The sequence below is a fragment of the Solanum stenotomum genome, chromosome 12 (assembly GCF_019186545.1).
Source record: "Solanum stenotomum isolate F172 chromosome 12, ASM1918654v1, whole genome shotgun sequence".
Lineage (NCBI taxonomy): Eukaryota > Viridiplantae > Streptophyta > Magnoliopsida > Solanales > Solanaceae > Solanum > Solanum stenotomum.
The window spans coordinates 22,625,059-22,652,507 of NC_064293.1; the positions used below are offsets into that span (position 1 = coordinate 22,625,059).

General features: G+C 32.5%; 1 protein-coding gene and 1 pseudogene across 1 annotated transcript; one reads left to right on the top strand and one right to left on the bottom strand.

The window, feature by feature from the left end:
* Positions 1-7,666: 7,666 nt before the first annotated feature.
* Positions 7,667-11,537, bottom strand: LOC125847233 (uncharacterized). Its single transcript, XM_049526897.1, has 3 exons — positions 11,409-11,537; positions 9,472-9,587; positions 7,667-7,914 (listed from the first exon to the last, which is right to left on the bottom strand). Exons 1-3 carry the CDS (start codon positions 11,535-11,537, stop codon positions 7,701-7,703), a joined length of 459 nt encoding a protein of 152 aa, XP_049382854.1. The 3' UTR covers positions 7,667-7,700.
* A 12,646-nt stretch (positions 11,538-24,183) lies between these two features.
* Positions 24,184-25,468, top strand: LOC125847234 (uncharacterized; annotated as a pseudogene).
* Positions 25,469-27,449: the final 1,981 nt, after the last annotated feature.

Here is a 27,449-nt window from a genome sequence, read left to right on the forward strand (position 1 = left end):
AAGCCCTTTTCTATTGAAATTTTCATTTTTTGTTTTTTCTTTATTTTTTAACTACTCATTTTTCTTTAGTTTGTATTTTAATATTCCTTAGAATTTGAATATTAATTTTTTTTTCTTGTCAAATTTTCCCTGTTAAATAGTTTATCATATTTGATATTAAGAGAATATTCTATATAGAAATGAAAATTTTATATTTTTTAATCTTTTGATGAATACATTATCAAATCATTAATTTCTTAATAGTCAAACATTATTCATTTTTTTAGTCACGTAATTTTATATTTCTTCAAATTAATTAAAAAATATTGATACGTCATTTTAAAGATTATTTTAATAATCAAGATACGAATTTAGTGGTCATATTATGTAACATAATATTAAAATATGTTTACGCAATAACCCTTTAATGTATTTTTAGGAACAAAATATTAACTATTCAAACACATTTTATTTTAAATTAGTTCAAAATTTTCTTTCAAAAACATGTCAAAACAAGCTTAGCATTTATTATTGTTTGTAAAAAGTTAATTAATAGAAACTCTTCATTTTAACACAATTATAAAAACATCTTTATGGGCTAGTTTTAAAAGTAAAGGCATGCATGGATTCTTCTAGATTTTTATTTTGGTCATTAATTATACAATTATTATTTTGCCCTTAAATAATATTAAAATTATTGTTTAATAGATATTTTTGGTTTAATGAAATTTCACACTACAAAAAAAAAAAGAGAAAAAAAATATATATAGAAAATGTGGTTGAAAATGTGGGTCCATATTAAATGTCACTTCATCAGGATACACATGGCATTTAAGAGAAGATATTTGGTTGTATTGTCATTATAAATCTATTACCATTTTTTTGATGCCATAACATAAAAACAAATATTCTAGAATATTTAGGAAATCACAAATTTGCCCTTGGTCGTCCTCAACTTGGCTCTTCTATATAATAGAAAATTTTGCCCTTAAATATTATTAAAATTACTAAAATGCCATTGTTTAATAGTTATTTTTGTTTTAATGAAATTTCACACTACAAAAAAAAAGAGAAAAATATATATATATAGAAAATGTGATTGAAAATGTGGGTCCATATTAAATGTCACATCATCAGGATACACATGGCATTTAAGAAAAGATATTTGGTTGTATTGTCATTATAAATCTATTACCATTTTTTTGATGCCATAACATAAAAACAAATATTCTAGAATATTTAGGAAATGACAAATTTGCCCTTGGTCGTCCTCAACTTGGCTCTTCTATATAATAGAAACTAGATGGGTACCGGCCATGCTAAGCACGACCCAACGTACTTAAATTTGATGTAAATTCTTTGAAAATTTTGCACAAATCTCATAGTATTAAAAGCTAACTACATCTTATCTTACTCTTTTCCAAATTATAAAAAAATCCTTAAATTCGATGGAATCCAAGTTCATCCAAAAATGTCTCGATACATCGCATCTCGAGTTCGGATACATCCTTCAACGTCCTGATACATTGTGTTCTGATTTTGGCTACATCCCTAAATTTCTTGATATATCGCGTCTCAATTTTGAATACATCATTCAACACCCAATACATCGCATAAAGTGATGTATCCGACCAATGTATCGGGTAAAGTAAGAATTTGTGTAATTTTTTCAAATAGTAGAAAATTTTAATAAATATGATAGAATAAGCTGTGGATTTAGCTAAGTTTTCCAAAAAAAAATTCATATTAAAATAGAAACTATACTTGATCAAATGCATATGTCAACATTGGCATAACATGACATTTTCATGTAAATATGCAAAATAGATAAATTGAGCTCTCTATGAATGAAATCATCTTCTTCAATCTTCCTTGAAATATCGATCATTTTGGGCTCGATCTTATTAAGCTCTCCATGATTGAATGTTCCTATTTTGGTGCAATCAATTGCCCCCAATTTCCTAAAAGAATGTATCATAGTATGTTGTTCTTCCCATCCATACGTCATTTTTCTTTTTTATCAGATGATGAATTAATTGATTTAATGTAAGCATGACTCTCTCATTTGTCCCAACCCAAAATCATTGTTAATGTTTGTGCATCTTCCAAACCATCACAAGTACATATGAAATTATTCTCTATAACCAAGAGTTATAACAATCAGCTTTGGATGAACTGTGAGGAAAGCAAAAAAATAAATATCAGAGAGTTGTAAAATAGAAGCTACATACATATTATTTCATTTTGATTTGGTTACTGTTAAGCTAATATAAAGTAACATTATTTGATGTTTTCTCCAACCCGTACATGTGATTATCATCCTATAGGGTGCACACACTAAACATTCTTCTATTAAATGATATTGTCAAGAACAAGAATATGTTTAATTAGAACATCTATCCTCATGAAATTAGATCATTTAAAGAAAAAAAATTAGGCAATCATCAATTTTTTAATAAAATGCTAAGATTAATTAGCAGCAGTACATGTTGCAATATTTGTAATAACAGACGGTTTTAAATAAGCATATATTAATCTGTGTGTTCATCAGAGGAATTGTCTCATACTCCATAATCGATCCCATCTGTTATGACAAAAAATCTCAATTTTTGTCAACACTAAGCATACAAATAAGACCAGATAAGTAAACCAATAAACCAATAAGGAGGAAAAGAATAGTTTTCCGAAAGCTGCCTGATAAAATTGAGCTCCAAAATGAAAGCTTACCCCACCAATAGAGGATACCAATAACTAATGACTACATAAAATCAACGCAAAAGAAAAGTTTTAAAGCATATAGGTGAACTACAAACTATTAAGAATTCAGCACTATTCAAATAACCTTGAAAATAACATTTAAATGTAAGAAAATTTTTTATATGATAGCAAAACTTAAAATCTGCTGGTAGATTATTGATTATTTCACAAATGAAAGATATTTTTTTCCTCTACTACATGGATGAATTCCAAACATTGAATACCCTTACCAATTTTTTCTCATACAACAAGAATTAGTGATAAAATCCATAACTCCACATACAATTAAAAGATAACCACCAGCTGAAATCAATAGTATAAGCAGTCGTTTGATGTGAGATATAAGATATATATTAATCTCGGAATAACTTGTTCCTAACCAAATGACCCCCTAAGAGATAGAGAACTTCTTAATACCCCTAAGAGATAGAGAACTTCTTAATGGTATAGCTACTAATGTCCATGCAATCATATGATTTCCAAACAGTTTTTACCTGGTATGAATGATTTATACTTTTTTTCTCAAGAATCTGATTAGCCAGACTATTGTGATAATTCTTTTTCACTCGATTTAATGTGTTCCTCTACTTACTCTTCCTGGATAAGAATGTCACTATAGGACAATGACAACAAGAAATTCAGTCATGAAATCGGAAATTGCTAAAAGAACTCAAATACATAAAGAAAGAAAAGAAGGCAGAGAAAGAAAAAAAGGAGATTCAAGCAAAATTTGATAGAGAATCATACTTGAAATCGTAAGCAGACAGAAGAGAAAATGAAAAAATCTCAAAGTAGAGATTGTGAAAAGCTTGAAGGAGGAGATCAGAAAAAATATATATATGTGAGCAAATTTTCCTGTTAAAAAGAAGAGTTCTTGTCTTCTTCATATAGTCAAGAGGAATGCATCAACAAAACTGTCCTTTCATATTGATAGTTGTGGCATGAACCAAGTGAAGTTAAGCCAAGTCTGCTAGGATAGAAGACCGCACTTAAGAAATTATACAAGCAGCAAACTAACAATGAACGTAAAAAAAAAATGCCAACTTCACCAGAATAGACCCATTATTGGTAACTGGGCATTATTCTATCTAGCCAATAGTAATTATCTTGAAAGAAAAAACATCAATAAGCAGCGGATCAAATGGATATTAAAATCTACAATTAGGTAACAACAGACACTTAACTTATAAGAGCAAAGGAGTTCAGAAGAGATCAATTATTATTATTTTTTGCACGAAAAGTAGAAATAAGGAAAAGCTGAGTAAATGAGTTATAAATCTGAAGTGCCGTCATAGAGCTAGGAACTACTCGGGCAAGAAAGATGTAGAAGAGAAAGGAACACGATAGACCATAGTTGCCTAGATGTTTCTATATGCTTAAAGGTGGGCAAAATATCTATATTGCCATTATATTAGCTGTAAAATTACGACGCTAAAAATAGCATGTAACAGACAATAACCAATGTACTTACCTTGTGCATTGAATCGATATTGGAAGGGCTGCAATATTGAATCGTCCTTCTGAGTCCAAATGGCGGAGTTGAAGGCATTGCAGCCTTGCATAACTACGTATCAATTAAATTTCATCTTTGTGTTGCCAATGACATCAATTGCATTGAAAGAGGTCGTTCCTAAGTGTTCTTGAAAGCTGAAGGAGAAGAATTGAAGGTTATTTTATCTTGGAGAATAGCCAAGTCGCAAGCACAACCTACAAATAAATCAAAAGTCACACTACCTTTATAATTAAACATGGTAAGCAAAATCAAATATGACGAAGTAGAAAATAAAAACATGGTAAGCAAAATCAAATAGGACGAAGTAGAAAATAAAACAAGATAAGGTACACCACCAACCCATAGGAACTTTTAACATAAAAAGAGATTCTACTCTCCGAAGAAAGGATCAATGTCTATGCCCAGGCCACAATTTCTTATCGAACAAATGCTCAACCAACTTTAAACTTCATTTCGAAATGAAATAAAGAGAGACCTTTCCCTTTAATTTAAATTTTTTTCTTAAAAAAATAAAAACAATGTTAGCTTCCCCTTCATTTTTTTTTCTCATCTACCAATTCATTTTCTGCTTTTACTTCCTCAAAGGTTTAAGACGGAAATATTACAAGAAAATTATCTAGAGTTCATTCTCCCAGGAAACCATAAAATCCTACCAGAAACATAGTTTAGGATTACAAACCAATCGATGCAGAGTCTGAGGAAGTACTTGCCTGAAATGAAGTCAAACAATGAACAACACTAGTTGCTCGAGATACAAGCATAAACCATTAACATCATAATGCCATACTCTAAGTTTCACAGTACAAGGCAATTTGGAAGTCGCGGCTGCAATCAGAGAAATAGCTATCTCTGACTGCATGGCGGAGCCATGATTATCAATAAGGGGGTTCAAAATCTAAAAAAATAGACAGACGAAGTAGCCGAAGGAGATTTGACATCTACTATATATACCTAAAAAATTATTTTAGCCATGTATAAATCATATAATTTTCCACCGAAGGGGGTTCGGACCCCCTCATTGTAAGGTGGCTCCGCCACTGTACTGACTGGAAGCAACTTATAAAAGCTTGAGGATCACTCTCATCATTTACAATGTTAATGGGAACAACACTATCACCAAATCCAGCAATAGGTATTGCTCTAGAGAATGAAGAATGGTGCCGAAAATCAGATCTTTCAGACCTTGGGTGGTTATTATTTGAAATGACTTATCCAACTGTAGGAGGATGTTCTACTTCACCAAAAAATTATCATCATAGAGCATGCTACAATGTGCTGATCAAAGACATCTTTAGTTTATCTCCCTAAAATTCTATATACCCCAATTAAGACTTCCAACTTTTAAATATTTAATTTGTGCAATCAATCTGAATTCTAACAACCTATCTATGCACCAGCATTTTAGTAGAAATATTCCTATATGTGATAATAATTAAAATTTGAAGAGAACTTAAAAAACAAAAATGAACACGAAAGGAAAAAGAACAGAAAATTTAGGGAAAAACTAAAGAGAAGCATACCTGGATTTGTAAATTAATTGAAATGATGAAGAGAAGCAAGATAAAGCCACTTGGAGTGGAAAAGTGATGGGAGTGTAATTGATCATCCACCATGAAATTGGGGAGTGGGGAGACGGTACAATAACAATATCATCTATCAAGTTCAGTTGTAAAATAGAACTGAAAAGGAATCCAAGCAACAAAAAAAATATTTTTTTTTAAAAAAACAACCCTCAAACTGGAACACCCAACAGTGAAAAGGAAAGAGATATGAAAGAATAATAAAGCAGATTAAGAACAGAAAATGGTTAAAGGAAAGATTGAGATAACTGACCTAAATTTCAACATCATATGATGAGATGAGAGTTGATGATTCTTCTCTGGAACTCTTTTACCATGCAACGGCGCCCATGGAAAATAAAGAGTCCTTGCTTTCTAGAAAATTCAATACTAAAGTCGGTCATACCTATCTTGATAACTTAATTACTGTTTTGCCCTTCCTTAAAGTCAGATTTTCTAATATGCCCTTGATCGTCCTTGGGCTTCGTTTTTATATATAGTAGATAGATTACTGTTTTGCCCTTCCTTAAAGTCAGATTTTCCAATATGCCCTTGGTCGTCCTTGGACTTTGCTTTTCTATATAGTAGAAACTAGATAAGTATTGCCCGTGCTATCACGGGCCCAACGCTTAGTATTATTAGGGGCATAATATTGTAGAGTATAAATGATAAAATTCCATAGAAACACCATTACATATTATTTGTTGCGTATTAAATAAAAATACATTTCAATAAATAACAATATTACTATCTTGAATATAATATAGCTGCCAAATATGTTATTTAGGGGTCGATTTTTTTTTTAAAAAAATACAAGTTATAATGAGAGTAATCATGATGGGATAAGTTATGTTGCGATTATTTCTTATTGCTTGTTTGGTTTATTGTATACAAAATAATATGCATTGCGTAAATTTTAAGAACAAATTATTTGTTTATAAAAAAATACCATTCATTTTATTTAGTTTATTTTATATGTTCTTTACAAGTTTTAGTTATGCATTTTTAAAAATTAAACTTTCAAATTATTTGTGCGCATTCCCATGATGCTACCGTATATATTTAAAAATAAATTCTTGTTCTTATTTACCTAAAAATAGAATTTTCATCTTAGTTTGTTAAAGTAAAAGAGAATTTATGAAAATCAAAATATAAATAAACATAAAAATTACACTATATTTATAATATAATATTTTAATTATATTTTTATAGTGCAATTTTTTAATTGTAAAATATGAAGAATTATCATAAAATAATTTTAAATTATATTTATATAGTGTAATTTTTAATAGAATAATATGAAGAATTGTCATAAAAATAAAGAATAGTGAAGACTATTTGATGTTATCCTTCCTAACAAAAACGACCCCTTATTCACGTGAATGACATAATATAGGCCTTATATGTTGAACATATATATAGGAGTACTAATTACATTCATATAGTATTTATAAATCAGACAATAATAGATGCATCTTTCAGCTGTGATCACTTACTTCTGAACCGTCTTTGATCAAAATCACTTGTTATATCACAGCTTACTTCTGGACCGTCTTTGATCAAAATCACTTGTTACATTTGAAATGAGGATGAAATGTCTAATTTCAATAATTCTAGAAAGTCAAGGTTCAAATTTAAAAGATCAATGAATGGTAAAAAAATCATGTTCAATTCAGACAAATACTTTTTGGTAACTGTAATTTTTATTACCAGATATGTCAATATGTACAGATTTGAAACTCAAGACATGGACATAATCCCAATCTCAAAGCTCATCTACCTTAAATAAATAACCACTATTCTACTATACTGTAGATAAAAATTAAATCTAAGCATAAATTCAGCCAGTCCCTCTACTATACTATAGATAAAAATTAAATATAAGCATAAATTCAGCCAGTCCCTCTGCAATGGATTTCTCGTATGATGTTACTGATGATCACCTCTGTGGTCATCTCCTTATGCTGAAAAATTCTACAGTTCCTCTCTTGCCAAATAAAATACATTGCACCTGATAGGTTCATTCTATATACTTCAGCTTGCATTGCTTTACTTGTGGCATGTACTATAGCCCAATCCATCTCTTCAGTCCACCCTGTGCTGCTTCTGTTAATGCATAGCCAATTTAATAGTTTCAGACAAAGATTATTTCATCTTTCCATCAAGTTTCAGCCTAAAATGCAACAAACAACAAAGAAGACAAAGCACCACTCCAACAAAAAATTCTATGGAGGTAAGAAGTGCAGGTTACTGAGAGGAATAAAACAAAAAAAGCACATAAACATACACTCCAGAAATAGTTCATATGAAAATTGAAATGAAGATGAATTGGTAATAACCTCGTCTTCTTTGTCACATGAAGTACTCTAGACTTAGAATGAAGATGAATCAGTAATAATCTCATCTTCTTTGTCACATGAAGTACTCAAGACTTAGGCTAGAATTTAAACTGTCAAAGAAATAAAGGGGTACAAAACTTCATCAAATGGTGCAAACAGACGGGAGGAGTAAAGTGACTAATGAAACTCAAAAATACTTAGAACCCAAATACAATTACTATATGGCGAGATTAGGTTTCAACATAGTATAATCCTTTCATTAATTTACAATTAGAGAAGTATCAATCTAAACCTCGCAGTTCTTCAATCTGATCAAGAAGAGAAAAAATTGCATGCACAACTTCTGGATGAACATTGATATTTCAGTGTCTAATAAGCATTTAATTTGACCATATTGAACAAGCTTAAGGATAAAAGCACCAGAAAACACAAGTTTCTAGAGAAAAAAAACACAAAACGTGTAATAAAGAAGATGTCAAAAAGCTTTATATTCTAATAGATATAGCAAGAGTGAGAAGAGGTCAAGCAATTGTAACTCCTAATTCAGTAGCATAACATCAGACAACACTTAGCTAACCTAACCAAAAAATAAATAAAAATAGACCGTATCAGCATTTGGATGTTATTCAATAAGCAAAGACACACACATGTTAGGCAAAGTGACTAAGTATCATGAACACCTTAACAAATCGTGCTCCACCAAACACTACCAATTAAGCATATAAATAATCTAAAGTGTAAGAGAAAAAATATTAACCATGTTCTTACCACGAGAAGATGATGAAAAAACAAAGAGCACTGCATTTGGGATATTAACATTATATTCCTATTTACTTAAAGCTTAAGTAGGAGTATTAATATTTTGGTAAGCAAATAGGATTTTATTGAACCTCAAATTTGTTTTCATGAAATTTAATTTGAATAACTTAAAGCCCAACAGCTAGTACCTACCATATAGAAATTATAACATTTATTCAAGAAAGCGATTGCCTTTGCTGTGATGCTCTCTAGCAGGAGACCAACCACTTAAAGTTAAGATTGATTAGCTAATAATGGTCCTTGTATATATAGTTTCGCAATCTTGATAGATATCCAATAGAAAACATGAAGAACGTAATAAGACAACGGAGTAGGCGAAAGCATATAAAACCACATGCTATTATTTTATAAGCTTGCTAAATTAGGTAAAAGTAAGTATCAGATAAAGATCTCCACCAGAAAAGAACCCAAAAAAATGCCAAAAACTACATGAAGGAATTTCCACCATAACAAGCAACCAAAAACAGATAAAAGTCCATAGTAGACTAAGGTCAGAGCATATTACCTTGATATCACTTCCACAGAAAAGTATGTATTCATAAATCTTGTACGCTGATAAACAGACAACACTACAAATACTGATGAGAGAGCAAGCTCATGTCCTATTCCATCCCATTTAACCTACAAAACACGAAAACAAAATGCATCAATGACCACCTATTTAAGCTACTACAATGTTAATAAGATTAAATGCATCAAGACACAATTCCATGAAGCACATCTAGACCTATCAGCCACTCATACCTCCAAGGAAATAATCAATAACAAGCTAAAAATATATACTGGATTAAATTGATTACAGGTGTCAAGTGAACAATAAGAAGAGATATAATTTTTTTTCTATATAACTGATTCAACTTAGTTAGTTACATTAATCTAAGTTGCTTGAACATTGCGGGTGTTTGATACATGTGTGATCCATAGGTCGGATATTCTATGATCTAAATTTTAAGATTCAGGGATACTGATCCATGTATGGATACGGTGCAAGGATTTGACTAATAATAATACAAATAGAGTAATAAAACCTAAATTATGAGATATTATGTGGAAAACTTGGAGTGACAATAGAAATTTATATATACAAGGTATTTCATTCTCTAGACTCTCACCTTAGTTTTTGTTTTGATTACATTTTTTTTTTGAATTTCTCCCTTGAATTTGGTCAAAGTACCCAAAATCGATTGACCAGATCACCCATATCATCTCAACATAGGTGTGACACTAAACGTGAAGAGTCCGAGCGACTAAGACATTAATGACAATAAAATTATAAAATATAAAAATAAGGCTTCAACATATTTTCTAAGAATGATGTACTACTTGAATTGTCATTGAAAGTAGTGGTTACCTAATTGAACCAAAGTTGGTTAGTATTTCCAATGATCATAATTCCTCCTATGAACAAGGCCTTTCCGTTTGTAATGCTACTTAATCCTCGATTAGTTCATCGAATAGCTTAAATAATCTTGTCGATGGGTTCTTGGACTCTCCTGTAAGCCCTCTTCGTATATATATAACAATGGACACCCGATTTGAAACTTTAGGGAAGGAGTGGAAGAAGCAAGGGAATTCCTCCTTAATAATAATAAGTTTTTGGGCAATAATGTTATCAATTAGTTGCTGCCTTAGGAGAAAAAAGGACAAAGTGATTTAACAACAACTCAAATAGAGAAAAGGGATGAGGGAGAGACTTCACTTATAGGCCCGAGAGGGAGAAAAAAATCCTCATAGAGATGAAAAAGATTTTAGAAGAAGAAATAAATAGCAAGCAAGCTATAGTTTATACAAAATCCACAGTTCATTCAAAAGAGTTCGATGTAATTTTGTTGCATAACATGGGCAATAAGGAAGCATTGACAGCTTATCGCGAGAGCTTGAAGAATGTTAGAACAAAAACCACAACACAGAAGGGGAAATCAAAAGGATTTCATGTAGGGAAGGATGACCATGAGAAGAAACAATGTAATAAAAAGGAAGTCGTAAATTTAAGGTCTCTACTAATGAATTGTGCACAGGTTATTGTTGTCGATGATTAGCACACAAAAGAACACTCCATTCTATATAATTAAAACTAAATTCATATTTTCTCTAATACAATCCAACATCATATAATATTGCTATTTTTAGCACTGGCGAATGTCTGTAGGGCATACCTATATAACAGAAAAAACAAAATGTACATAGGTCGTACTAATATATCTACTTGTATAATTTGATCAGTATAATAGAGTGAAGAGAAATGTCTTAACTGAGAATCAAGCTAATAATGCCATGAAACAATATATCATAATGTAAAGACCAAATAAGCAACAAAATTGATTACTCAATAAGCATCCATGAGGTTTCAAATATTAGTTGCATAATTATGAATGCATATATTTGTAGCATAGCATACCAACAGAGAAGAATACATATAAATGTCGGACAAGAATTTCTTACCAAAGTTATACTGGCACCAGCCCACTGTATCCAAGAATTGTTTGGAAAGCTGAAGAAATCATTATAGCTCCCTGCAACTTCTTTATGATTTGTTTTTTGAAATTCTACAAGTAGGAGAATCTTATTCATAAATGGTTGTGGTAGTAATACGATAAAACAAATTGAACAAAGAGAAAATTAAGCCACATTATTCTTACCTATCTTTGTGATATGTCAATATTAATCTCAACACTGCCTCGATGATATTAATCATAAAAAGCTATTAGCACTCTCTTTACTGGTCATTTCGATAAAATTATATGATATTAAATAACATTTTCAATTACTATGTAATGAGTGAAAAAAGCTCATAATATTTTCATCACTTAACAAACCACATCACAATATATGATCATTCAAACTTCTTTACTCTCCGCAAATCATAACAAATTAAATGAGCATCAGCTGTTGTATTAGAAAAGAAAAAGATAACTACATATACCAATTAAGAAGCCTTCTTGTTATTTTTCTTGTTTAAATTTTTTTAAGAAAAAAATTATAATCTAGAGTTGTCTAAGTCTTTGATCAGATCTATTCAATCCAATCGTAACCTATTTTCATATGTGCTTGAAAAATCTTCATTTAGTTTCATTATGCAATATAAAAGTTAAGAATTAAAAAAAATAAACATCCAATGTAATGATATGTTCTGCCCTTAAGCAAATGCTCTCCTACGTAGTAGTTAGTACTTGCTTCAAATTTTTCTTTCATTAATCAAGATAGACACTTTGTAACTTATTTTATCGCTAAATTTATGGAAATGTAAATTCAAAGTTCCAACTTCCACACTAACCTCTTCTACCGCATGCTTAACTCTATCTAATTACAAAAATCAATTTAGATAAGATAATAAAGCCCTCATACAGATTAACAGAAAAAATAAAATAAAAGTTGGACAAATATTGAATGAGGAGTAGAACTGAAATAATCAACACCCAACTAAGAAGTTTTTTTTTCCGTAGATCACCAACTAAGAAGTTGAATGAACTGAAAAAGTATTATCTAGAATATAAGAAAATTTTTAAAAAAAGAAAGATAAATCAATCGTCTCTCTACAAACATGAAAAAAATTGAAAGAAAAAATACATGAAAATGTACCATTCAACTGCGGAGATGAAGAGAATTGAAAGAGTATCTTGAAATCTGAAGAGATTATAATAACTTAGGAAGAGATCCTTGTTTGTCTGCTAGCAAAACAACATCAATAACAACTGAGAAAATAGCAAGGAAAATCCTACTTCTCCTCAACCCAAAATTTCAGTTTCAGGTTTTCTCAACCCAAAATTCCAATCTACAACATCAACTAAGAAATTTCGAGAAGAAGATTTGAGCGGAAATTGAAAAGAAACCATACCTTAAATTGCAAGAAATTCTTTTTATTTAAGGAGAATTGGCATAGTACTCCTCTCTTCTCTTGGAAAATGAAACGAACGTTTATAAAGTATATATGTGTGTCCTCCAATGGAAGAACTCTGGAAGCTCCCAGAATGAAAGAGACGGTTTCAGTCTCCAAATTGAAAATATCATGGAGTGAAATTATTATCTTTTTTAAAAAACATTTGAAAATTAAAAGATGCTTCTACGCTTATAGCCAGTCATTTACTATTTTGCCCTTCAATTATATCAAATATTTCAGAATTTCCCTTGATCGTCATGGTCGTCTTCACCCTTCTATATAATAGAAAAATAAAAACATAAAGATTAAAAGTTGAAGTAGTTAAATACCCTTCATTAGCGTTTTTTTTCTTTACGTTTTAGCAAAAAAATAAAATAAAATGCAATTGTCATTTTTCTGTTTTTTTTTTCTATTTAAAATATTTAGATTTAAATTTATATTTTATTAATTTTATTTTTCGTAGTACTATTTTTAAAAATGTCATGTAACTTGCCTCGCCTACTACTTATTACTTTTAAAATTTAAATAATTTTCATACTCCAAGGATGATATAAAATTTTCAATGCTTTTGAAATTAAACAAAAATATTTTTGTTTGAATTTTTTTCAAAAATGTTTATTTTTTGTTCATTCATTGTTCAATAAATTTTAAAATATTTTATTTATTAACATTTAAACCCTATAACATTATTTATGTAGTAAGATTTTCATCGTCTTAAATTTGAATATCTTATTCTTTTATAATTCTAGAGTGCAATGCTAACTTATATTTTGTTTATATATATATATATATATTTTTTTTTTTTTTTTTTCTTTATATTATCAAATTACTTTTTAAATAATTTTTTAATTGACTAAATGTTCTTTTTTACTAATCTCTTTTACTATATAATATTAGATGAATATAGTTTTTTTTAATCTTCAAAGTTAATTTTTTCATATTTTTATTCTTTTAAAATAGTTAAGTATCCTTTATTATTGGAATTGAAAAAAGTAAGAGATATTTAAACAAAATCTCTTTTCAGTTTGGTTTTTTATTTATTTTATTCAAATTTGAAATTAAATTTATTAATTCAATAGAAACTTTGTTTAAAATGATTCATAGAGTTGTTATTTCAGTCACATATTTATAATTAGTTAATGTATTTTTGTTCCTTTTCTTAATGTATATTTCTTAACCCCCCCCCCCCCCCCTCCTTTTCTGTTTAAGATTAAAAAGTATCCTTATCCTTTAAACATATTTTCAAATTTAAAAGATTTTTAATTTTTAATTTTAAAATTTGAACAAATCGTGTTTTATTTTTTTTATTTTTACTTTAATATTTTTTAATACTTTAAATTAATTTTGTTAATTCATATAAACTCTATCAATTTTAGAAATTGAAATTCACTTTTTACCTCAACTATTATATATATATATGTATTGTGATGACCCTAAAATGAAATAGGATGAACTAGAGCTTCGCATGTGTTTTGGAAGTTGGTTATTTGTTAAAATGAAGAGTTTTGGCTTTTAAGGTTTAGTTTGAAGAGTTTTGAGGTCGAACGTCAAGGGAAGACCATGACGTTCGGAGACTATTCTTTTGAGCTAATGTGTTTTTGTGGTGTAATGTTGCCCTAGTCTTGTTTGAAGGGTCTAAGGAGTCAACGTCAAGGCACGTGTTAGACTCCATGCTATGAGACCTACTCTAGGTTGGTTGAGGGTGCTAGATAAGGAGCCAAGCCAAAAGGGGCAAGCATTAGCCAAAAAGCCAAGGCTGTCCCAAGTTGGCTACTTACTGCCCCAAAGACCACGGGCACCACCACGACCAGTGGTGCCCTAGATGGTCCGTATACTTGGGCGTGAAGATCACTTGGTCTCAAGGGAGGCAAGGCAACTTTGCCTAGGTGTTGCCTCATCTTCACGAGCTCCACCACGACTCGTGGTGTGCACCACGGATCGTGGGAGCCTCCGTGAAGATGCCTTGGGTCCTTAAGGGCTTGACATGGTGGAGAGGCCCACTGGTCAAGGGACCACGGGCACCACCACGAGCAGTGGTGCCCTTCACGACCCGTCTAAGTGGGCGTGGTCCCTGACGGGGCTGCCTCATTTAGGGGCTTTTGGGTAATTTCTTGTAAATGTTTTAATGTGTGGGGTTGATAAAGGTTTATATGATACATATAAATAGTTTTAAGTCTTAAAACCTTCCTTTAACTCCTTATTTCAAGGACCCTAATAAAAAACCCCAAAATTCTTCTCTCTCTATATTTCTCTCAAGCTCAAGGAAGAAGAAGGTGTGGGCAGCTAGGGTTTCGAATTCAAGGTTTCCTCCATCAAATTTCTTGGGAATTGTTGATAATAAGGTATGATGGCTCTTTATCTAGGGCTAGTTTTCGCCCTAGAGACAAATCTCAAATGGTTTTTAAGTTTTCCAAAGTTTATGAAAAAGCCTCTTTCTCACTCCACTCAAGGGTTCTTGCATGAAAATGATTTCAAAAGACAATCTATGATATTATTCATGTTTGATTGAAGTTTTTGGGATGAAAAACTCTATGAGCCCTTGATTTCCACAAAACCCTAAAATTAGCTTATGAAGTGGGTTGTTTGCTTATGATTCAATGTTGATGAAATTGTGTTTAGATTGAGTTGTATAGTTGATTCAATGTTTATTGCTTATTGTGTTTAGATTGAGTTGTATATTTATATTGTGAATTGTTGGAGAATGGAGAAATGGTGATTGTGGCTTTGGAAAAGGGTAAGTTTAACCTAACTTTATTATTAATGTAGAATTGATATAGCATTGTGATAGAATGATGTGTGATCCACTTATGGTGGAGGTGTTTACTTATTGAATGTATTGTGAGCATGGCCTTGAAGGCATTACATAATGAATTGATGTATTATTATGTTATGATGTATTGAATGTATAATGTGAAGGTGTTCTTAATCTCAAGGTGATCTTGTGTAAAGGGTGTAGCATTGTGATTGAAAGTGTGATCTCTCTTAATGTTCATAAGTGATGATGTTAGACTATGAAAGGTCTCTATATGGTGAGGTTGTCACTTGATTTGGTAGACTTAGGTACCTCTTCTTGAATGTGATATTTTGACTTACGTGTCTAATTGAGCATAGATTGGTAGACCTAAGCATGGTGCCCTTTTTATGAATGACTAAAGAGGCATTCTAGGCTATATCTTGAATAGGCTAGACCTAAGCATGGTACCCTTTTCATGAGTAAGTCTAGACCCCAAAGTGAATGTGAAACCTTGAAGTGGTGGACCTTATGGTGATGACCTTCTTCTTGTGTGAAATGATAGACTTAGAGTTGGTGGACCGGAACAATAGAAAACCCTCTCTAAGAAAGTCAATGAGCTATCCTTAATGAACCTTGATCGGTAGATCCTTTGTGGTGCCCTTCCTGATAAAAGTATTATGGGTTGGCTAGACCTAATGATGGTGCCCTCTCTAGTACATATATGCAAATGAAACTACTCTATGGGAACTAAGGCTAAGCACCGAGTGGATATGCTTAAGAGGGTGGCCCTCTCCGAGCATGAGGTTAGGGCACAATGAACTTCTTTGGATATCCCCTAAACCATGTGCCTACATGGGATGTGTACTAGTTCTACCCTTGGCAAGTAGAACACCCTCTACGGTGTGGGATCTTATGACACCAGATTCCATGCCTAGCTAGTGTGGTCTATGTCGGTTAATGCCTATTCCCATCACGTGGGATGTGCACTCTAGTTATTGGATAGGTTCTACAATATGTAGGTAGTAGTATGGGATGCTATCTACACATGGCACGAGTAGGCTTTGAAGATGCTAAAGTGAGTTCCCTAAGTCTTAATGACTAATATGTGAAAGTCCCCTAAATGCATGAATGTCTCCAAAAATGGTTTAATAAATAGTGTTGACTTATTGATATTATGTTGAAATAGAAAGGTCCTTATCTAGGGTAGCCTTGAGGAACACTTAGGTGTGCTTGAAGAGGTTGTATGGACAGCCACTTCATGCCTTACTTAAGTGTGTCTTAGGGTAACTTTGGATAGAGGTTCTATGATGATGAAATGACATATTTGACTAATATGATTATGTGGTGTATATTGGTACTAGTTGAGCATGTCTATGATAGGGATATTGTCTTAAATGTGGATGGTGACTTATAATGTGTCTCTTGAACTTGTATCATGAAGGTTTTACCAAATGGCATTAGAGCATATATCTCAACTAAATGTCCCTTTATAGAATGTTTTTGCATGGTCATCATACTTAGTACTTAATTGTGCTAACTCCATACTTTTCTCTATTTTCTACAAGTGTAGGTGCGGGAAAGTGATTGAGTTGGCTTTGAGTTGAAGCTTGGGATTAGAGTTCTCTCAAGATCTTTTGGTATGTCCTCATATGTTCAAGGACAAGGATTCTATATTTCTAGTTCTTTATGTTCAAGACACTCTATAATAGACTTTAGTATTTTCGATTGTATAAAGGGCCGTGACCCTATCTTGTATGTTTGTCTAAGGATGGCCATGTGAGACTAGTCTTCCGCTTGCGTATAAAGATCGTTTTTAAAGAATTCGCAGCAAAAGGGGAGGGTCTTGGGGTCAGATGAGAAGTAGAGCACCTAGAAAAGAAAAGATGGAAATCGGAGCACACCATGCCATTTGCACCTGCAGGAAAAGAAATTCAGAACATGACAAGGTTGTAAAACACAAAAAAGAAGAGGAGTACTTATCCAGTGAGTAGGCGGTGTTGACGGAAGCCCTCGAAGTACCGAAAGGAAATGAGATTTGAGCAAAGACACCATGGTCGTAGGGAAGAGACAGAGGAGCTATGATAAACTCTAGAATAGGAAACCTTACAGATCAGGATATTTGTGATGGTGTGATGATAGATGTGTTTTTTATTTTTTACTTTTGTTTAGTACTGTCTGTATGCTTTGTTCTTGGACGGGCAAAATGGGCCTTTGCCCATGTGTATTGTTGCTTTTCTCTTAATAAAAACCCAAATTTGAATTTAAAAAAAAAAAAAAAACCTTTGAGTCTTATGTTTTTGGATTAAAAAGTTTTTTCTTTATTCCGTACTCTTTTCTATATCGAATGTTATGAATGCTAAGAGGCATGTATTAGACCTCTTCGAGGTCGAGTACGCCGTGACTAGGGGGTGCTCTTGGGTCGTGACATATATATATATACACTTTTTGAAATTATTTTTTCTAATTCAATAGAAAAATATAAACTATGTTTAGAAAGACTTATGGAGTAGAAATTTCGTTCACATGTTTATAATTAGTTAATATTTTTTATTCCTTTAATGAATTCATCTTATTCTTTTTTTGTTTATGATTAAAAAGTATAATATGGTTGTCTTTATTATAGGAATTTAAAAGCAAAAGGTGGTTACCTATTTTAAGAAACCCTGTTTTCATTTTGCTTTTTTTATTTTAATTTTATTTTTGTGAATATTTTTTTTCAAATTTGAAATTAATTTTGTTAAATAATGGAATAATTATTTCAGTAGCATATTAATGATTAGTTGATATTCTTTTGTTCCTTTTCTTAATTTTATCTCTTTCCTTATCCTTTAAACATATTTTCAGATATAGATATCTTTTAATAATATGATTTTGAATTTTTTTTAGAACAAATCGTGTAAAGTCATTTCATTTTTTTTTTTCAAATTTGAAAATAATTTTGTTAATTCAATATAGACTACTAATTTTTTTTTTTATAAAGAGCAGTTATTTCAGTCACATATTTATAATTAGTTAATATTTTTTGTTCCTTTTCTTAATTTATCTTCTTATTTTTTTCAACTTTAATTTAAGATTAAAAAGTATCCTTATCCTTTGACCAAAAGTATCTTTATCCAATGTGCATGGAGCAGTTATTTCCGTTACATATTTAGTAGTAGTTAATATTTTTTGTTCCTTTTATGAATTTATCTTTTTATACCTTTTTTTTGTTAAAGATTAAAAAGTATTATTATTCTTCAAAGATTTTTTTTGATAATAATAATTCATAGACTTTAAATGTTGTCTTTAATTTGAATTCAATAACTCTAAAATTTTGTAATAATAAGCAAGAAAGTTACAAAGAATTGTGCTCCTCTTATGCTTCGTCTTGCTTATGCTCTCTTCCACATATGAACTTGTATTCTTGTTGCTCAATCGATAAAGTTGTTTTACAAACAATGGGCCCATTAACATTAACGATCAACTCTTTAAGTATTAATAACTTCAATAAGTTTTTAATAGTGTGAAACTATTCAAAAACACTTATTTGATGCTTCTTTGCATAGTTTATAAAGTTAGTAGCATATGTAAAACTTCATCCCATATAACGTGCAAAATCTCGAAGAATTCTAAAAAAATGAATAACAAAATATACAAATCGAACTATATATCATAAAATACCATTCATAGAAAGAACAAAAAAGAAGTATGTAGAACTAAAGAGAGTAACTCCATTGTCTTTCCAATTGATTTGTCAATGAATTTTCACTCTTCTCACCTCAAATTACTCCCAAAAAGGCAAAAACAACATCAATTTGTATTCATGATCAAATAATATTTCAATTTTCAAAAATCATATTTTACTTTAGAAATAGAAAATATATTTTTTTCAAATTTCATAATGAAACATGATCAAACACCCACTCAAAATTCCATCAACAGAGTGTATAGAGAAGGAATGTTGGGACCGCTATTAGCTATTAGCATAAATATGTTATTTTTGTTCATTAAACATTAAAGTTACTTCACAATCTCCACAATAAGAATCAAGTTATACCAATTGAGTAATAATGTAACATGAAGTTGCATGAATTCTTCACGTAACATTTCAATAATAGTTACATGCTTACGACTTTCTCCTTGAAGAAACTCAATTATTGAAGAAATAAACATAATTTTGAACTTAAAATAGGAGAAACCCAGAAACTACTTACCCAAAAATAAAATTTGTAACTTCAAAATTCCTGGAAAAAAACAACACAAAACCAATTAGCAAAAGTTATAAAAAAGTGCTATTAAAATTGATTGTATACCCCATAATCAAATATGGAAATCTATGAGAATAATGATTCAAAACATTTTTTGTGGAATATAAGATTATGGATATAAACATGGTTATCAAACTTTATCTACAATTATTATTGATCTAAAAATCGAATTGTTTAGATCTTTACTTGATTTTGACGGTTACACTATCTAATGCTTACCAAATAATTGTTTTTTGGGAACATTTTATAAATCAAGATCATTACGCAAAGTAGAACCACTACATCTGCAAAAAGGAAAAATAAGTTTTTTGGAAAAGCAATTACGGGTAACCCCTGAAACAGAAAATCAAATTAAATAGGGAAAAAAGTCTAAAATATATCCGAACTTTAACCGAAATTGATGTTACGATACCAAACTTGTGGAAAGTACCTTTTACCCTGCTGCACTATTTAATAGTGTATTTTAAAGGTATATGTACGCCCACGTGGACATCATAAATATTGCATAATAGTAATGTGTCCACGTGGTCACATATATACCTTTAAAATACACTAGTAAATAGTGCAGCGGGTAAAAGGTCCTTTCCAAAGTTCGGTATCGTAACAACAATTTCGGTCAAAGTTGAAGTATTCTTCAGACCCTTTACCCAAATATATAAATTTCTCAAAATCTATAAGTCGAAAGTCATACTGGAATCATCGCCTGCCATAATCGTTGCTTTTGTTTATTTACTTTGTTTCTTCCTGTAGACAATAAAATTCGCGTCGAGAAAACAATAATCAAGAACGGAAAATTATAGCAACAATCGTATTTATTATTTCAAAGTGCGAGTGTTACAATCTCTATGATTCCTCTGAATTCGCCTTTTCAAATATGATTCAAGGGCTTTAAAGCTTGATCTTGAATCTTTGATGAATTTGAACTTTGAACTTTATCTTGATCTTGACTTTTGCTTGAATTCAAGGGCTTCGAGCATGTTCTTGAACCTGATAGTCTTGATCTTGATCGTTCTTGAACTTAAATGTTTGAATTCTTAAACTTGTAGCTTTATAGAGAATTTTATGGCGTTTGTACCACGGATTTTCTCTAGCTTCTTGTTTAGAATTTTCCGTCCTCTATTTTGAATTATGAGGACCCCTATTTATAGTTTTAGAATAGAGGAGTTGCGATTGGAACATGATTCCCTTCGACCGATCAGATTTAAGTGACATGTCATATGGGCTTTATGAAGCGGGCTTGTCATCTTTGACACATGTCATGATCCAATTGGCTTATTTGTTTGACTTGGCATGCCACGTCATTTGCCATGTGGCACCAAAAGAATGGGCCTCTAGGATAAGATGACATTGGACTTAGCAAATTGGGCTCATCTATAACCCAAATCAATTAATTTTTATTTTAATTAAATTCATATTTATTGGACTTGAATAATTAGCCCAATTATATTAATCCATAATATTTATTTGGACTAATATATTCATGAATTTAATATAATTCGAATCATTTTATAAATTTATATTTAATAAATTTTAAATGATTACAAATGCCCCCTGCTTCAAGTCTTGTCAAACAAATATTTTCACGAAGACTAGATTGGATGTATTAAGTCAATTTTGAATCAAACTATATATAATAAATAAATAAATTGTCCATACAATTTACTATTTATTTATATTTGACCGTGTAATTGTTTGGAAGACTCCTAAGTATTATAAGCTTGTACACACATACTGCCAAAACTTTCAATACGTAGGAAATTTTATATTTTTCCAATTTGTGGGTCCCACCATGCACTTTTCCTTATTTGTCTCCAAAAAGTTAACATATTCCTATCCCATTTGAATTGTGACACTTGAACCGTCATCAATTAGGAGTGAACGACCGACATTACTCGCCTATAAATAGGATCATGACCCTCATACTTTTAATACCAATTTGTGAACTGTTGCTTGGAACTGATTCGCAAGCCTCAACTGTGAGGTAATTCCCCCTTCTTTATTTGTATTTTATTTTATTTTATTATGTGGGTTTGTTTATAGGTCAATAGGAGCAACATGGAGGCTGAACAATGGAGAACTATATCACACATGAATTTGATCTTGTGGTGTGAAGGGATGTGTTTAATGTCCCCGCCTTGAAGATCACTAACTTGAGGCTTTACTAGAATACCGTGTTTAACGTCCCCGCCTTGAAAAACAATACTACTCTCAAGGCGTTACAAGGTCCTGAATACTTAACCAACTTGAGGCTTTACCGTGTTTAATGTCCCCGCCTTGAAAAAATACTACTCTCAAGGCGTTACAAGGTACCGAATACTTAACCAACTTGAGGCTTTACTAGAATACTGTGTTTAACGTTCCCGCCTTAAAAAAAAAACTACTCTCAAGGCGTTATAAGGTCCCGAATACTTAACCAACTTGAGGCTTTACTAGAATATTCTGTTTAACGTCCCCACCTTGAAAAAAATATTACTCTCAAGGCGTTACAAGGTCCCGAATACTTAACCAACTTGAGGCTTTACGAGAATAATGTGTTTAACGTCCCTGCCTTGAAAAAAAATACTACTCTCAAGGTGTTACAAGGTCCCAAATACTTAAGCATAAGGTGTGAAGGGATGTGTTTAATGTCCCCGCCTTGAAGATCACTAACTTGAGGCTTTCTCAAGATCCATAATGCTTAAATTATTCCCCCTTCTTAACTACCCCTCTCTTTCAAGTTTTATCTTCTTTCGTGTATCATCATAAGTAAATATTAGCACTTTTTTTTTTTGCAGTTTGAACAATGGTTTTCTTCAAGTATTGTACTTGCCCATCTTCTCAACTCAAATATCTCATCGTTGGAACAGAGGGTAGTACGGTGGAGACTAAGTTTTTGGTCCAAGAATCTTTTGTTGGTCGTTATGTTGATCCATGGCCACAATTGAGGAACACGCTTCATATGAGAAGTTGGACATCCGAATACGATCACAAATCTAATAAAGCCTCAAAAGCGTGGTATCTTGAGAAACCAAATCCACAATGTACAAACATCGCGAGCACTCTTTCAAATTTAGGTCGTTGCATGATTCTAGAGGAACTACGTTGGGGGGATAACATTGTGCTTGAAGGTGAATATCACTGCATTCCGGGATACTGGGAATGGACAGAAGATGTCTTAAGCAAAAATGGGCAAAGTCTAAACAATGTTTGTATTTCTGATGCTGTATTTGCTTCTCTTTTTACTTATGATCGGAACTCCAATATTATACAAGCCTCTTGTGAGGCTTGGTGCCCTCAAACAAATACATTACTTACATCTATTGGAGAAACATCCATATCTCTTTGGGACTTGCATATTCTAGGTGGTTTGCCAATTAGCGGAGTCCCTTACGAAGAAGTGATACCTAACTCACGGAACTTACAGGTTTCGATGACAAGAGGGAAAGATTTCTTCCTCGAACTTGCGAGTGTATGTTTGCTGCCTTTCATCATCTTAAAGAGAAAAATAATGGTAATATGAGGGTCTCTTTTAATGAATGGATACAATTTTGGTGCAAGAAAGATCGCAAATATGAGCTAGCTCCCCCAAGGAAAGAGAAGAAATCTCGACATCTGTCATCTACTCATAATCCAATAGGTGAGATACCTACTGAGATAAACACATGGTCAAGTACTCAAGAGATGGCATTTTCTAAGCTTGGAGCGAAACACCAAAAATATGAGACTTATCTGACGGCCTTTTTGTCATGTTGGTTATGTGCCTTTGTATTTCCGTCTGAAGAAGGGAATTTCATTCGGCCTGAAACTTTCAAGATAGCAAGCTTAATGGCGAATGGTAAAAGGGTTAGCCTTGCGGTTCCGGTCTTAGCAAGCATATATCATGGCTTAAATAAAATTTCAAATTCTTCACATTTAGACCATATAAAAGTTTGTTTTCCCATCCACTATGTTTATGGTTGGCTTGCTTATTATCTCAAGACACACTATCCGCTTACTAGTGGACCTTCTCTTCCACGAATGGTGGTATATTATGGGGAAGGCGCTGCAAAGTACTTTGACAAAGATGAGGCCAGAAAGCGTGTCCATCGAGGGAAAATCATTGTATGGAATGCAACCATGCTTGGTAGGCCTCACCCAACTTATTATATTGATGATGGAAAAGCACCAGAGTTGGAGCTAGCTTATTTTATGAGCCTTCGTTTTAATTATCTTCCACTGAGGAAGGGAGGTTCCTTTGTCATTGAGTCATATAGTCCTCACCGATTTAGTCGCCAATTTGGTTTTCATCAAGATATTCCTGGCTATTTAGAAAATGATATTCGTGCTGAGTCGCTTGATGAAGGCCTTAGATATTGGCGCATTTGCATATCACGTGCAACTATGTCTAAAGCGACATTTCCTCCTGCGGTAACTTCCGCAAAGAAGCTTTATACTACCCAATATTCATCTTGGTGGGAGAGATCCTATGGAATGGTTCTTGAGGATAATTTGGATGTTATGTCAAGACACCACTTGCTCCCCAACATCAAAGTAAGAAGCTTAACTCCTCTAAGGTATCTAAGAAAGAAGTAGTTCATACTTCTACTGATAAAGAGAAATGTCCCCAATTTCTCTTCTCTAGTAAACGGGCCATTCAAGAAACAAGCAAAACTAGCAAGGATCGATGTTGGAAGAGGCAAAGGGTTGAACCATCTGGGGCTGAAGTTGTTGATTTAAGAGTCGTAGAAGTTCAGAGTGTCGATAGTCCTTCAAGATCAATGACAATTCAGAGCGACAAGGTTTACTTTTTTTTTTTGTGTGAATAAAATAACTTTGCTAACCCACTCTTTTCATGTGTAGGTTAACGTTGCTGGACATCCACTAGGATCGCCACATGAGATGCCACAAGCTAGCGATGAGTCTACTGCAATATCAAGACCTAAGGCACAATCAATTTTAAATATTGAGCAAGAGCAAAAGACATCATCTACTTCTCGTGGCCAAACTTTAAAAGGGTTGACTCCTAATTCAAATGAGTTTTTCCGAGTTCTTCCAAAGAGTAATGGAGCTATGTCTGTCTTCGAAGGAAAAGGTGTTGTTCAACCACAAAAGAAAGTACATCTTGGGTCTTTGGGAAGAGATTTGTGGAAAACTTTACAGAACTTCTCTAGACAATATTTCATTTTACAAAGATGATATTTGTGAGATTTTCAAAGAGATGAGTGAGATGAATTTATTAGATCTTTCACCATTAAAGAGCTTAGTAGATTCTCATTTTGATCATGCTACTTCTTATGATCAAGAACACTCTAATTTTGTTGACAAGGCGCATGAAGATAAGAAGATGGAGTTGATTTCCAATGCCAACGAGCGTCTTGAATTGTTCAAAGTAGAAGAAGGTGAGAAGGCAAAACATGTTTCTTCTAACAAGAAATCACTAAAGAAGGTTAAGCGGAAGCTAGCAACTTTACAAGGAGAGCGAGAGGGACTTGAAACTGTTTTAGAAGTTGCTAAGAAGAAGGTTGAAGAGGTTCAAGCCAAGATTTTAGCTACAGAAGATGAGATATCCTCGTATGAAAATATGAGTTTATTAACGCTTGAAGATTCAATTCGTTTGGAACAGAAAAGAGAGTGCTTGGAGGCTAGTCGTCAAGATTTGACTAACTACAAGTTACGCTTAGATTAGGCTTTCTCTTTTTTTTTTCTTTAGCATTTGATTGATGTTTTAGACAATTTTATAGTTATGAATTTCTTTCTTTCTTTTTTTTTTCATATCATGCATTTTTATTGCATAATCCAATTTGAATTTGCTCTTTAATTCTTGATTCCAAGCTTTTAGTAATTCAAAGTCATTCCATATTCCGCATGCCAATAAGAATGAATATAGTGCAAGTTCCACATTTTTTAGTTTGCACATTCAAACTTGCCCGATCAATTTTGTGGAATTTAACTCGTAACAAGTTTTAGGGTCTTAACTTGTAAATTCATAGAATTCGAAGACATTGACTTGTAACTTGGTTGATTTAAGAGTCTAACATGCGAACTTGTAGGACTTATCATATTACTTTGTCGGATTTGAAGACTTCAACTTGTATATATAGAGGATTCAAATACTTCAACTTGCATATTTGTCTGAATTTAAACACTTCAAGCCTACTGTCAAAGAAGCTCATATTTCATAAGGGTTTGCCCCCATCTATTGACCATTCAATACTTCGTACAAGTCTACAGTTTGATGAGGCAAAAGATAAAACAAAATACTTACTGCTTTGACTGACATGTGACAGATCAAGTGGGAACATGTGGTTTTTCGACACTCATGCAACTGAACTTAGGATATATTCTAAGCGCCTACGTACCTCAGTAAAGAGGATCAAGTCACAATGTAGTTCTGGGGGATTGAGTGATTTTTTTGTTGTTGTGCCGTACACAGTTTATACTCTTACGGGCCAGGAGTGACATGTAGTTTAGGTTCGTACCTTAAAGAGCATCATCTTACTTCAAGGGTAGTACCTCTTTAGGAATTTTGCATTAATAGGACCAATCCTTACGCCATCTGCATCAACAAGCTTGTAAGCACCATGTGAATATGCTTCTTGTACAACATACGGTCCATCCCATTTTGAGGTAAATTTGCCCCCAGACTTGTGCGAAGTAATAATGAGTCTTCTTACAGTAAGAACTTGGTCTCCAACTTGGAAACACCTCAAGCGAACTTTCTTATTGAAAGAACGAGATAGACGAGCTTGATAACATTCAAGGTTTTGTTGGGCTTCTATCCTCTTTTCGTCAAGTGCTTCTAACTCAGCAAGACGCAGTCGAGTATTTTCTTCTTCAGTGAGCAGGACTACTTAAACTCCGAAAGCAAGTGAATATGGTGTTGCTTGAGTTGGTGTGTGGTATGCTGTCCTATATGCCCACAAAGCTTCTTCCATTCTTTCATGCCAATCCCTTTTGGACTTGGAGACAACTTTCTTCAGGAGGTTGCATAGAGTCTTATTGAATGCTTCAGTAAGACCATTGGCGGCAGCATGATACATAGAAGATTTGCGCTGCTTGAAACCAATGAGATGACAAATTTTGTTCATTAACTTGTTATCAAATGGCTTTCCATTGTCTGTTATTATGTAGCGAGGTATGCCAAAGCGATAGATGATATTCACTCGAATAAAATTTGCAACATTCTCTTTCTTCACTTCTTTAAGAGCGACAACTTCAACCCATTTTGAGAAGTAATCTGTTGCAGCCAAGATGTACAAGTGTCCACCAGAAGATTTTGGTGGTGGTCCCACAACATCCAATCCCCAAGCGTCAAATGGCCAAGATGCGATAGTTGGGTGCAATACTTCAGGCGGTTGATGTATGAAATTTGAATGAAATTGACAAGCATCGCACCTCCGAGCATAATCTAAGCAATCTTTCACCATGGTTGGCCAATAATACCCCATCCTTTTTATGTGAAAGTGGAGTTTCGGTCCAGATTAATGTGATTCACATACTCCTGAGTGTGCTTCTTGCAGAGCTTGAATTGCCTCTTCCTCTCCCAAACATCGTAATAGTACACCCTCAAATGATCTTCTATATAATGTGTCCTTGTAGTAAAGGAAGCGAGGTGCACGACGACGAATAACAGTCCTTCTCCTTAGATTTTCTGAAAGTATCCCATA